The sequence below is a fragment of the Schistocerca americana genome, chromosome 4 (genome assembly GCF_021461395.2).
Source record: "Schistocerca americana isolate TAMUIC-IGC-003095 chromosome 4, iqSchAmer2.1, whole genome shotgun sequence".
In the NCBI taxonomy this organism is placed as follows: Eukaryota; Metazoa; Arthropoda; class Insecta; order Orthoptera; family Acrididae; genus Schistocerca; species Schistocerca americana.
This window is the reverse complement of record NC_060122.1, coordinates 832,573,061-832,585,924: the sequence shown is the minus strand read 5'-3', so window position 1 is coordinate 832,585,924 and position 12,864 is coordinate 832,573,061. Positions and strand designations below refer to the sequence as shown.

General features: G+C 44.8%; 1 protein-coding gene across 1 annotated transcript in view; it reads left to right on the top strand.

The window, feature by feature from the left end:
- Positions 1-12,864, top strand: part of LOC124613839 (LIM/homeobox protein Lhx3-like) — a 159,469-nt gene that overhangs the window by 86,474 nt on the left and 60,131 nt on the right. The window contains exon 2 of the mRNA XM_047142562.1: positions 1,588-1,723. Coding sequence (XP_046998518.1) covers positions 1,588-1,723 — 136 coding nt within the window. The remainder of the gene's footprint in view (positions 1-1,587; positions 1,724-12,864) is intronic.

Below are 12,864 nucleotides of genomic sequence, written 5' to 3'. Positions count from 1 at the left end.
ATTCAAGCTGCCACCTTACACAGTGTGCAAACATCGATACATAATTTGTCTCTACATTTGGGTACTTACAGATTAAAAACCGTATTTCTATGTAAAGTAGGCATATTCTCGGTTGTTCTTGTCTCTTGTTTGTTTGTTCTGCAGACCACAGGCTTTTCCTTTGTTTTTAGCGAAGAATGAGCTCAAAAGAGACTTGGTTTCTCATTTACTTTTCACAGTTTTCCCGCTTTTCTGAACCTACTTTTTCTTTTGCTGCATTGTTGTTACGACTTGACGTCAGTTTCGTACAATTTCACAAGTTAAATACTATTGCAGTTTCAGGTGTTCTGTACTCAGCATAGTGTTTTGCTTATTTATTTGTTTTCAGTGTGGGTTTTGAATGTTGCCAACATGTGAATGCAATTGTCTTAGTTTTTGTGTGTGTGTGTTTGTGTGTGTGTGTGTATGTGTGTGTGTGTGTGTGTGTGTGTGTGTGTAACATGTTCAGCAGAAATGGAAACAGAGTGGAAGGGGCTGAGACGTGAGGATGGTTCGAGTTTTGTGGAGGGTGGGGAGGGGGGGGGGGGGGACAATGATTATAGGATAAGCAACTGGGATTAAATGATTAGTGATTAATGGGAGCTGAGTGGCGGAGTGTGTGACTGGTGTTGAGTGGGTCACATATGTAGAAGTGTTGTCATGTGTCGATATTCAGTATTATATTAAGTCCTCTGATTGTTTAAAAAGTGAGTATCATACCAGGTTGATGTGGCTATTTACGCGTTGTTGTCTTTCTGTTATTGTTTTATGAATCTTGTACTTTTCTTGTAGGGCGAGAAGGTGTTTTTTGTTGTTTGTCCTTACGATTTACCGGCCGGTGTGGCCTTGCGGTTCTAGGCGCTTCAGTCTGGAACCGCGTGGCCGTTACGGTCGCAGGTTCGAATCCTGCCTCGGGCATGGATGTGTGTGATGTCCTTAGGTTAGTTACGTTTAAGTTGTTCTAAGTTCTAGGCGACTGATGACCACAGATGTTAAGTCCCATAGTGCTCAGAGCCATTTGAACCATTTGAACCTTACGATTTCCGTGTCAGCATCTGTGGTGGCAATTTTATGTTGGTGTTGGTATAAGTGTGTTGTACTTCCATACTCTTACGTATCGGTACTCTTTGTATATGGTTCCAAGTATTCCCCTGGTGTGACCCAAGTATTTTCTGTTCCTTAAAACTTAATTTTCTTTCAAAATTTCTCCTCCATTTCCTTCATAACCTGCTCAATGTACAAACTGAATAACTCTGGGAATAGGCTACAACTCCCTTCTGAGTTGATTCCCCCTAATGTCCTACGACTCTGATTTCTGTACAAGTTGTAGACAATCTTTTGCTCCCTGTACCTGTACTTGACACCTTAAGAATTTCAAAGAATGCAGTGCCATCAACATTGTGAAATACTTTCTCTAAGTCTATTGAATTAAACTTTCATAGTTTATCCGAAAACAGACAACTTTAAAGTGAAAATATTCTTCTTGTCTGCTAGTGACTGTACACTAATGAGTCGCGTAAGGAGGTAATTGTACTTTGTCGGTGTGATATGGTTTCGTGTTATGCGCAGGTGTGGTTCCAAAACCAAAGAGCGAAGATGAAGAAGATCCAGAAGAAAGCGCGCCAGGAGGGAAAGCCCGGGTCTGGGAAGGAGGAGGACCTGCTGGACGACAAGACCAAGGCCCGCATCAAGGAGGAAGAGCACAGTGAGTACCAGACCGGCGCAGTCGCTCTCCAGCCGCCGCCTGTGCGCATGCGCCCCGCTGCACAACATCGGCTCGCTACCCCTCATCCTATGCAGTGTGACGACACGGAGACCCTAGCATGCACCTCAGCTGCTGGAGTAGCGTTATTAAAGAGTCGGTTGACATAAAGTTAGCAAGTCTCGTTATAAATAGAGACGGAGGTTTTTGCTTGAACTCTTCATGCAATCCTGCTCTCTGCCTTGTCAAACGACTTGCTCACCGTTGGTAATTAATATTGACTGTCGATAACATTTGTTCCCACGAGTATATGCCTAACATACGATGACAAGCAGATAGAAGAAGTGGACAGTGTTAAATTCTTGGGATTACAGCTTGATAATAAATTCAACTGGGAAAAGCACACCACAGAACTGCTGAAGCGTCTTAACAAATCTCTATTTGCAATGCGAATTGTGTCAGACATAGGGCATATAAAAATGAAAAAGCTGGCATACTATGCTTACTTTCATTCCATAATGTCATATGGGATTATTTTTTGGGGTAATTCATCAAGCCAAGCTAAAGTTTTCCGGGCACAAAAACGTGCAGTAAGAGTTATATGTGGTGTGAACTCAAGAACATACTGCAGAAGCCTGTTTAGGGAACTAGGGATACTAACTACTGCTTCGCAATATATTTATTCTTTAATGAAATATGTCATTAAAAATATATCACTTTTTCAAACCAACAGCTCAGTTCATGGGGTCAATACTAGAAATAAGAATAATCTTCACAAGGATTTAAAGTCACTTAGCCTTGTACAAAAATGTGTGCATTATTGAAGAACACACATTTTCAATAACTTGCCAGCAGCCATAAAAAGCTTAACAACCAATGAAATTCAGTTTAAGAGAAGCCTAAAGGATTTATTGGTGACCAGCTCCTTCTACTCTATTGAATTTCTCAGTAGAACCAACTGATATATATATATATAAATGCAGCAGGACAAAACACTCTCTCTCTCTCTCTCCCTCTCTCTCTCTTACTCACACACACACACACATACACACACACACACACACACACACACACTTATTTACAATGAACACATTACTGCACTGAAACTGTGCAGAAGTTATCAGTTGGTTCTACTGAGAAATTCATCAATAGAGTAGAAGGAGTTGGCAATCAATAAATCCTTTAGGCTTCTCTTAATCTCTTAAACTGAATTTCGTTGGTTGTTAAGCTTTTCAGGGCTACGCCGCAGGAGACACATAATGCAGCAGGATATATATATATATATATATATATATATATATATATATATATATATATATATAATATAACTTCTGCACAATTTCAGTGCAGTAATGTGTTCATTGTAAATAAGTGTGTTTGTGTGTGTGTGTGTGTGTGTGTGTATGAGAGAGAGAGAGAGAGAGAGTGTGTTTTGTCCTGCTGCATTATGTGTCTCGTGCTGCGTAGCGCTGACAACGAAAGGGAAGACGTCAACCGATTTCATTCCTGAACATTTCTTCAACATTCAACATCACGACTTCTGCAAGCCGTTGCAGACGCTCGGTGGGATGACAACAATTTGCGTTCCCATCTTCCAGTGATTGCTGCACTGACTAGACGCAGCATTTCGTCGTCTGTCATGTTCTAGATAGGCAAAAGCTTTATCCGTTTTATGTCATTAAGAATTATTTATTTATTTATTTCTGGTTGTAAACGTTGTACTGTTAACTGTTAAACTCTATGAAGTGGTGGGTTACACCGAACTGGTACACCTGCCCAATATCGTGAAGGACCCCGCGAGCACGCAGAAGTGTCGCAACACGACGTGGCACGGACTCGACTAATGTCTGACGTAGCTATGGAGGGAAATGACACGATGAATCCTGCACGGCCCTCCACAAACCCGTAAGAGTACGAGGGAGTGAAGATCTCTTCTGAACAGCATTTTGCAAGGCGTCCCAGATACGCTCAATAATGTCCATGTCTGGGGAGTTTGGTAGCCAGCGGAAGTGTTTAAACTCAGAACAGTGTTCCTGGAGCCACTCTGTAGCAATTCTGGACATATGTGGTATCGCACTGTTCTGCTGGAATTGACCAACTACGTCGGAATGTACAATGGACATGAATGGATGCAGGCGATCAGACAAGATGCTTGCGAACGTCTCACCTGTCAGATTCGTATCTAGACGTATCAGGGGTCCCATGTTACCCCAACTGCACACGCCCCACACCATTACAGAGCCTCCACCAACTTGAACAGTCTCCCGCTGACATGCAATGTCCATGGATTCAAGAGATTGTCCCCATACACGCTCGATACAATTTGAAACGAGACTCGTCCGACCAGGCAACATGTTTCCAGTCATCAACAGTTCAATGTCGGTATTGACAGGTCTAGGCGAGGCGTAAAGCTTTATGTCGCGCAGTCATCAAAGCTACAGGAGTGGGCCTTCGGCTCCGAAAGCCCATATCGATGACGTTTCGTTGAATGGTTCACACGCTGACACTTGTTGATGGCCCAGCATTGAAATCTGCAGCAATTCGCGGAAGGGTTGCACTTCTGTCACGTTGAAATATTCTCTTTAGTCATCGTTGTTCCCATTCTTGCAGCGTCTGTTTCCGTCGGCAGCGATGTCGGAGATTTGATGTTTTACTAGATTCCTGATGTTCACGGTACACTCGTGAAATGGTCGTACGGGAAAATGTCCAAAGTGTGATCACCATTGGCGATTTTTTGTTCTGGAGTGGCAAGGGGCGAGAAAGAGTTTCACTTGGGCTCTCTGTGGGTCCTTGAGTCCTTTGAGGGTGTTGCTTACGTAGTCGTACGAGTGACTGACAGTAACTATTTAAATGTAAAATACCGAATAACTGAAGATTGCATCATCTTTGATGGACCTGTGGGGGTGCAACAATGGCTCGAGGCACCTTCCATTTGTGATAATGTCGTGGTAGGGCCTTGTCTACATTCGCAAGTTGGCGGAAATTTCCCCAATACTCATCTAATTTGTGAAAAAGACGAGTTGCCTGGTCTTTTATCATCTCAGCGACGTATTGTTCTCCAGTCAGGTCTTGTATTTCTCCCGTTCTGGCCCGCCTTGGGGAGTCTGGGCTTCACTTCAAATGCCTGTTTTGTAATGGTTGCAAACTGTGTATATTACAGTCCCAAGACGTCGAGCCGTATAGCAGAGAGGGCTGTACCGTACCGTTGCTCTATAAAGTTTTAATTTCGTTGACGGATTTAGATTCCTGCTCGTGAAAAACGGCCAATATCATCTTCATAGTATTCAAATTTCTATCTCGTATGTGTGGGGTAAAAGTCATCCCTCTATCCAGAATCACTCCCAGGTATTTCGTCGTAGTAGTCCAGGGTACTGGCTATCCATTGATGGAAAGTCGCGTCCTCAATTTCGGCCGTTTCTTCGTAAACAGTATTGCTGCAGTTTTCGTAGGGTTTAGGGAGATTTTATGCTCTTTGCCGATTGTTCGGTGACGACAAGTTGTCGCTGCGTCATGTTGACAAGTTGCTCGATGTTTCTTCCAGAGGTTAGGAAGGCGTTGTCATCGGCGTGAAAACTGGAGGTGACGTGTTGAATGGCAGGAATGTCGTTAGTATTCAAATTAAACAGGCATGGCAATATTTCCGCCCCCTGTCGGATGCCAGCTGAGACAGTTTTCAGTGATGATTTCTTCCCATCTATTTGTACAAACAGAAGCCTGTCGTACAGAAAGCTATCAATCAGCTTGATTTAACAGTCGGGGAGACGGGTTAGATCGAGTAGTTTGACTATAATCTTGTCACGCCACACCGGATGATACGCCTTTTCGATATCTAGGAAAACTCCAACTGCCGAGTTCCGTCTATTGAGGTGGAGTTGTATGGACTCTGTGAACCGAAGCAGCTGAAGCTCCCCCGATATCCGTGCTGGAAGCCAAACTGTTCGTGGCGGATGACGTTATTTTCATCCAGATAGTCTTTGAGACGCTGTAGCAGCACCCGTTCCAATATTTGGCTGAGTGTGGGCAACAGACTAATCGGGCGGTAGCTGTGTGGCAACTCTGAGTTTTTTTCCTCTTTTGGAAATAGGGATCGTCGTCACCGATTTTCAGTCTGCAGGGAAGTAGCCGTTGAGTAAGCAGCTGCCGATAATTCGAGTTATGATAACGGTGGCCTTTCTCGGAAGATGCTTAAGATCGGCGTTGGTCACAGAGTCCTTGCCAGGCTCCGAGTTGATGCTGATGAGTTTTCTAACTTCATGGGGAATGCTAAGAACAGGCCTCTATTGTGTGGGGAGTTGGCGGTAGTCGGCGATTCGCTGCGTTCTCTGCATCCTGTGGGGGCGGAGCTGTCATGTGATGTTCATGTACGTCGGCTTACAATTCAGCTTGGCCAAGAGATTCGTATATGAGGCCATCGGGGCCGCGTATTGCTCTCTTTGGTGGTCTCTGTTGGCGTAGTGCTCTGATAAATTTCCACTCTTCCCTAGTCTGGAGGAACATTTCGTCCATCTTTGTTTCGCAGAAGTCTTTCCGCCATTCTTCAGCCCGGCGGCATAGCTCCCGGGACAAACGATGTATCAGCGTTCTTTCTTCTGGGTGCCTGTATCGTTGCCATCGTTTTCTGTGAGTATTCCGGCGATGCTTGACGTCAGTAAGATGAGGAGGGAATGTTTCAAATTGATGCTCATGACGAAAGATGTCAGTCGCTGCACGTCTTGTTGCCCGTTGGATTTTAGATGTCAAGTTGTCGCAGCGATGCCAATTTCCGGAACTGTAGAGACTGCTTGGGCCGGTCAGACATTATTGTTCAGGTATGTCGCAAAGAGATACCAGTTAAAAGCTCTGGAGCTTGGAGGAGGTATTTGGAGGCCGGTACTCTCGAGAAGTTCGAAAACTGGTACGTGATCAGATGACAGATCCTGAATGAAACTTCCTGGCAGATTAAAACTGTGTTCCGAACCGAGACTCGAACTCGGGACCCTTTCGCGGGCAAATGCTCTACCATCTGAACTACCCAAGCACGACTCATGACCCGTCCTCACAGCTTCAATTCTGCCAGTACCTTCCAAATGGTCCCGAGTTCGAGTCTCGGTCCGGCACACTGTTTTAATCTGCCAGGAAGTTTCACATCAGCGCACACTCCGCTGCAGAGTGAAAATCTCATTCTAGATTCTGAATGGTCTTGAGCTGTAGATTTGCAGCGATATTTTTAACAATCACTATATCGAGAACGTCAGTCTCCTAGACGGCGAACTCAGGGATGCGTGTTGGCGCCCGTGGCCCAAAGATGGTGACGTGAAGATCGTTCTCTAGATAGTAGAGTAGATGACAACTACGCCAGACACTTTTGGTCTTATATAGGCCGTATTCTGCCTGTTTACACATTTCTGTATTTGAATACGTATGCCTACATTAGTTTCTTTGGCGCTTCAGTGTAGATTGCAACACTTTATTAGAAGGGACCCACAAAACCAGAATAATTCCTTCCTCCACATAAGCTACAAATACTACAAACTGTGTAACGTCCCCTAAGAAAAACTATGAATGACTGTGCTAGTCAACTTTTACGTTATTTGATACAAAGACAGCTGAGTAAAACTCAACGTACTCAGACAGTTCTCTCTTTACTTATTCTGATCATCGCTAAATTGACACACAATATTTTTAGCGCAACGCAATCTGACTTTCAGTAATCCCTACAAAAGAATGGCCCTGACTAACAATAACCTATACATTTCATGAATCACTTACCTCACAAAAATCTTCGTTACTCGAACTACTGCAATACTGCGAGCGCCAATGCTGCCAGCTAGATAAAAGATTCTAAGTACTGAAGGCACTAACTACTGATAGGCATAGTTAGCAAATGAAAGATTTTGATAGAGAAAAAACAATGTATGTACCTTAATAGCGTTCAAAAGTCATAATATATATTTAATTTTGTGATATCCAATTAAACAATTTCCTTTTTCTGGTGGACTCACGTCCAGGTCGTCCGCTCATAGCAACCTCTCAAAACTCTGCCATCTCCCTCTCCACATCCACCACAGCTGGAGGCTCACCTCCAACTGTCCAACGCTACGCGCTGTTCACATCCGACTGCCCAACACTACAATAGTGAAGAGTAATAGAAGGCAGATTTCAGACCACCTAACAGATCAAAACGAAAATTTCTGTTCCGACACTGACAATGTTGAGTGTTTATGGAAAAAGTTCAAGGCAATCGTAAAATGCGTTTTAGACAGGTACGTGCCGAGTAAAACTGTGAGGGACGGGAAAAACCCACCGTGGTTCAACAACAAAGTTACGAAACTACTGCGAAAGCAAAGAGAGCTTCACTCCAAGTGTAAACGCAGCCAAAACCTCTCAGACAAACAGAGGCTAAACGATGTCAAAGTTAGCGTAAGGAGGGCTATGCGTGAAGCGTTCAATGAATTCGAAAGTATGTACCGACTTGACAGAAAATCCTAGGAATTTCTGGTCTTACGTTAAATCAGTAAGTGGCTCGAAACAGCATATCCAGACACTCCGGGATGATGACGGCATTGAAACAGAGGATGACACGCGTAAAGCTGAAATACTACACACCTTTTTCCAAAGCTGTTTCACAGAGGAAGACCGCACTGCAGTTCCTTCTCTAAATCCTCGCACAAACGAAAAAATGGCTGACATCGAAATAAGTGTCCAAGGAATAGAAAAGCAACTGGAATCACTCAACAGAGGAAAGTCCACTGGACCAGACGGGATACCAATTCGATTCTACAGAGAGTACGCGAAAGAACTTGCCCCCCTTCTAACAGCCGTGTACCGCAAGTCTTTAGAGGAACGGAAGGTTCCAAATGATTGGAAAAGAGCACAGGTAGTCCCAGTCTTCAATAAGGGTCGCCGAGCAGATGCGCAAAACTATAGACCTATATTTCTGACGTCGATCTGTTGTAGAATTTTAGAACATGTTTTTTGCTCGCGTATCATGTCGTTTTTGGAAACCCAGAATCTACTGTGTAGGAATCAACATGGATTCCGGAAACAGCGATCGTGTGAGACCCAACTCGCTTTATTTGTTCATGAGACCCAGAAAATATTAGATACAGGCTCCCAGGTAGATGCTATTTTTCTTGACTTCCGGAAGGCCTTCGATACAGTTCCGCACTGTCGCCTGATAAACAAAGTAAGAGCCTACGGAATATCAGACCAACTGTGTGGCTGGATTGAAGATTTTTTAGCAAACAGAACACAGCATGTCGTTATCAATGGAGAGACGTCTACAGATGTTAAAGTAACCTCTGGCGTGCCACAGGGGAGTGTTATGGGACCATTGCTTTTCACAATATATATAAATGACCTAGTAGATAGTGTCGGAAGTTCCATGCGGCTTTTCGCGGATGATGCTGTAGTATACAGAGAAGTTGCAGCATTAGAAAATTGTAGCGAAATGCAGGATGATCTGCAGCGGATAGGCACTTGGTGCAGGGAGTGGCAACTGACCCTTAACATAGACAAATGTAATGTATTGCGAATACATAGAATGAAGGATCCTTTATTGTATGATTATATGATAGCAGAACAAACACTGGTAGCAGTTACTTCTGTAAAATATCTTGGAGTATGCGTGCGGAACGATTTGAAGTGGAATGATCATATAAAATCAATTGTTGGTAGGGCGGGTACCAGGTTGAGATTCATTGGGAGAGTGCTTAGAAAATGTAGTCCATCAATGAAGGAGGTGGCTTACAAAACACTCGTTCGACCTATACTTGAGTATTGCTCATCAGTGTGGGATCCGCACCAGATCGGGTTGACGGAGGAGATAGAGAAGATCCAAAGAAGAGCGGCGCGTTTCGTCACAGGGTTATTTAGTAAGCGTGATAGCGTTACGGAGATGTTTAGCAAACGCAAGTGGCAGACTCTGCAAGAGAGGCGCTCTGCATCGCGGTGTAGCTTGCTCGCCAGGTTTCGAGAGGGTGCGTTTCTGCATGAGGTGGTTCAAATGCCTCTGAGCACTATGGGACTCAACTGCTGAGGTCATTAGTCCCCTAGAACTTAGAACTAGTTAAACCTAACTAACCTAAGGACCGAAACTTCCTGGCAGATTAAAACTGTGTGCCCGACCGAGACTCGAAATCGGGACCTTTGCCTTTCGCGGGCAAGTGCTCTACCAACTGAGCTACCGAAGCACGACTCACGCCCGGTACTCACAGCTTTACTTCTGCCAGTACCTCGTCTCCTACCTTCCAAACTTTACAGAAGCTCTCCTGCGAACCTTGCAGAACTAAAACTCCTGAAAGAAAGGATATTGCGGAGACATGGCTTAGCCACAGCCTGGGGGATGCTTCCAGAATGAGATTTTCACTCTGCAGCGGAGTGTGCGCTGATATGAAACATCCTGGCAGATTAAAACTGTGTTGGTAGAGCACTTGCCCGCGAAAGGCAAAGGTCCCGAGTTCGAGTCTCGGTCGGGCACACAGTTTTAATCTGCCAGGAAGTTTCATATCAGCGCACACTCCGCTGCAGAGTGAAAATCTCGTTCTGGAAACATCCCCCAGGATGTGGCTAAGCCATGTCTCCGCAGTATCATTTCTTTCAGGAGTGCTTGTTCTGCAAGGTTCGCAGGAGAGCTTCTGTAAAGTTTGAAAGGTAGGAGACGAGGTACTGGCAGAAGTAAAGCTGTGAGTACCGGGCGTGAGTCGTGCTTTGGTAGCTCAGTTGGTAGAGCACTTGCCCGCGAAAGGCAAAGATCCCGAGTTCGAGTCTCGGTCGGGCACACAGTTTTAATCTGCCAGGAAGTTTCATATCTGCGCACACTCCGCTGCAGAGTGAAAATCTCATTCTGGCAACCTAAGGACATCACAAACATCCATGCCCGAGGCAGGATTCCAACCCGCGACCGTAGCGGTCTTGCGGTTCCAGACTGCAGCGCCTTTAACCGCACAGCCGCTTCGGCCGGCTCTGGATGAGGTATCGAATATATTGTTTCCCCCTACTTATACCTCCCGAGGAGATCACGAATGTAAAATAAGAGAGATTCGAGCGCGCACGGAGGCTTTCGGACAGTCGTTCTTCCCGCGAACAATAGGCGACTGGAACAGAAAAGGGTGGTAATGACATTGGCACGTAAAGTGCCTTCTGCCACACACCGTTGGATGGCTTGCGGAGTATAAATGTAGATGTAGATGTAGATGAATATTCCAACAATCAAACAGCCACAGACTGCACATAGCACAGTCGGTGATTTTTATTTAGGGCGCTACGTGGCGTTACCGACTTAATAACCTAAACAGCCTACTTAGAATTGTAGTGGGTTGTGAAAATCGCCTTGGGGAGTGGAACAATATCCCCCAATGTCTCCTCAACAGTTTGGTTGCCAACATGAATAACAGGTGTAAAATGTGCGTTAGTGCCCGAGAGGGGCATATTCGTTACTGACAGTCCGATATCGACCATTGTGTTGGGAGACTGACGTGTGTCAAACATTAACGTTCCTGATACAGATTTCACCATATGTGTGTCGTGAAGTCTGTATCATCTTTATTTATAAATATACAACTCCATCTCTATTACTTACGTAGAGTGTCTCACGTCGTCAGTCATTGCCTGTGATTATTGCCGTCCAATAGTGTCTCTGTTCCTTATCAACTGTCAAACACTATACACGGTGTTACAAAAAGGTACGGCCAAACTTTCAGGAAACATTCCTCACACACAAATAAAGAAAAGATGTTACGTGGACAAGTGTCGGGAAACGCTTAATTTCCATGTTAGAGCTCATATTAGTTTCTTCCACCTATGCTCAATGGAGCACGTTATCATGATTTCATACGGGATACTCTACCTGTGCTGCTAGAACATGTGCCTCTACAAGTACGACACAACATGTGGTTCATGCACGGTGGAGCTCCTGCACATTTCAGTCGAAGTGTTCGTACGCTTCTCAACAACAGATTCGGTGACCGATGGATTGGTAGAGGCGGACCAATTCCATGGCCTCCACGCTCTCCTGACCTCAACCCTCTTGACTTTCATTTATGGGGGCATTTGAAAGCTCTTGTCTAAGCAACCCCGGTACCAAATGTAGAGACTCTTCGTGTTCGTATTGTGGACGGCTGTGATACAATACGCCATTCTCCAGGGCTGCATCAGCGCATCAGGGATTACGTGCGACGGAGGGTGGATGCATGTAACCTCGCTAACGCAGGACATTTTGAACGTTTCCTGTAACAAAGTGTTTGAAGTCACGCTGGTACGTTCTGTTGCTGTGTGTTTCAAAAATGGTTCAAATGGCTCTGAGCACTATGGGACTTAACAGCTGTGGTCATCAGTCCCCTAGAACTTAGAACTACTTAAACCTAACTAACCTAAGGACATCACACACATCCATGCCCGAGGCAGGATTCGAACCTGCGAACGTAGCAGTCGCGCGGTTCCGGACTGCGCGCCTAGAACCGCGAGACCACCGCGGCCGGCGCTGTGTGATGTGATGTGATTTGAAGAGAAGTAATAAAATGAGCTCTAACATGGAAAGTAAGCGTTTCCGGACACATGTCCACATAACGTATTTTCTTTCTTTGTGTGTGAGGAATGTTTCCTGAAAGTTTGGCCGTACCTTTTTATAACACCCTGTATACTGCAGGAAACTGACAAGCGTTGTAATGCCATTCCCAAAATATTAGGTTGGTACATAAGTTCGTAGCCTTTTTACAGGTGTATAGTCGGCCGTTGTGGCCGAGCGGTTCTAGGCCCTTCAGTCAGGAACCGCGCTGCTGCTAGGGTCGCAGGTTCGAATCCTGCCTCGGGCATGGATGTGTGTGATGTCCTTAGATTAGTTAGGTTTAAGTAGTTCTAAGTCTAGGGGACTGATGACCTCAGATGTTAAGTCCCATAGTGCCTAGAGCCATTTTGAACACGTGTATAACAAAGAAGACAAATACACATGACACTGACTTTAGTCATCAACAATACATTCTCCTTCATTATTAACAACAGTATGCCAACGCTGGGATAACTTTTAGATTCCGCGGATGTAGAAATCACGTGGTTTTGAGACGGAGAACGCGTCGAGCCATGTTCAGAGTTCATTTTCATTCTGAAAGGAAGTTCTTTGAAGGATGTTCGATGTTGTTGTTGTTGTTGTGGTCTTCAGTCCTGAGACT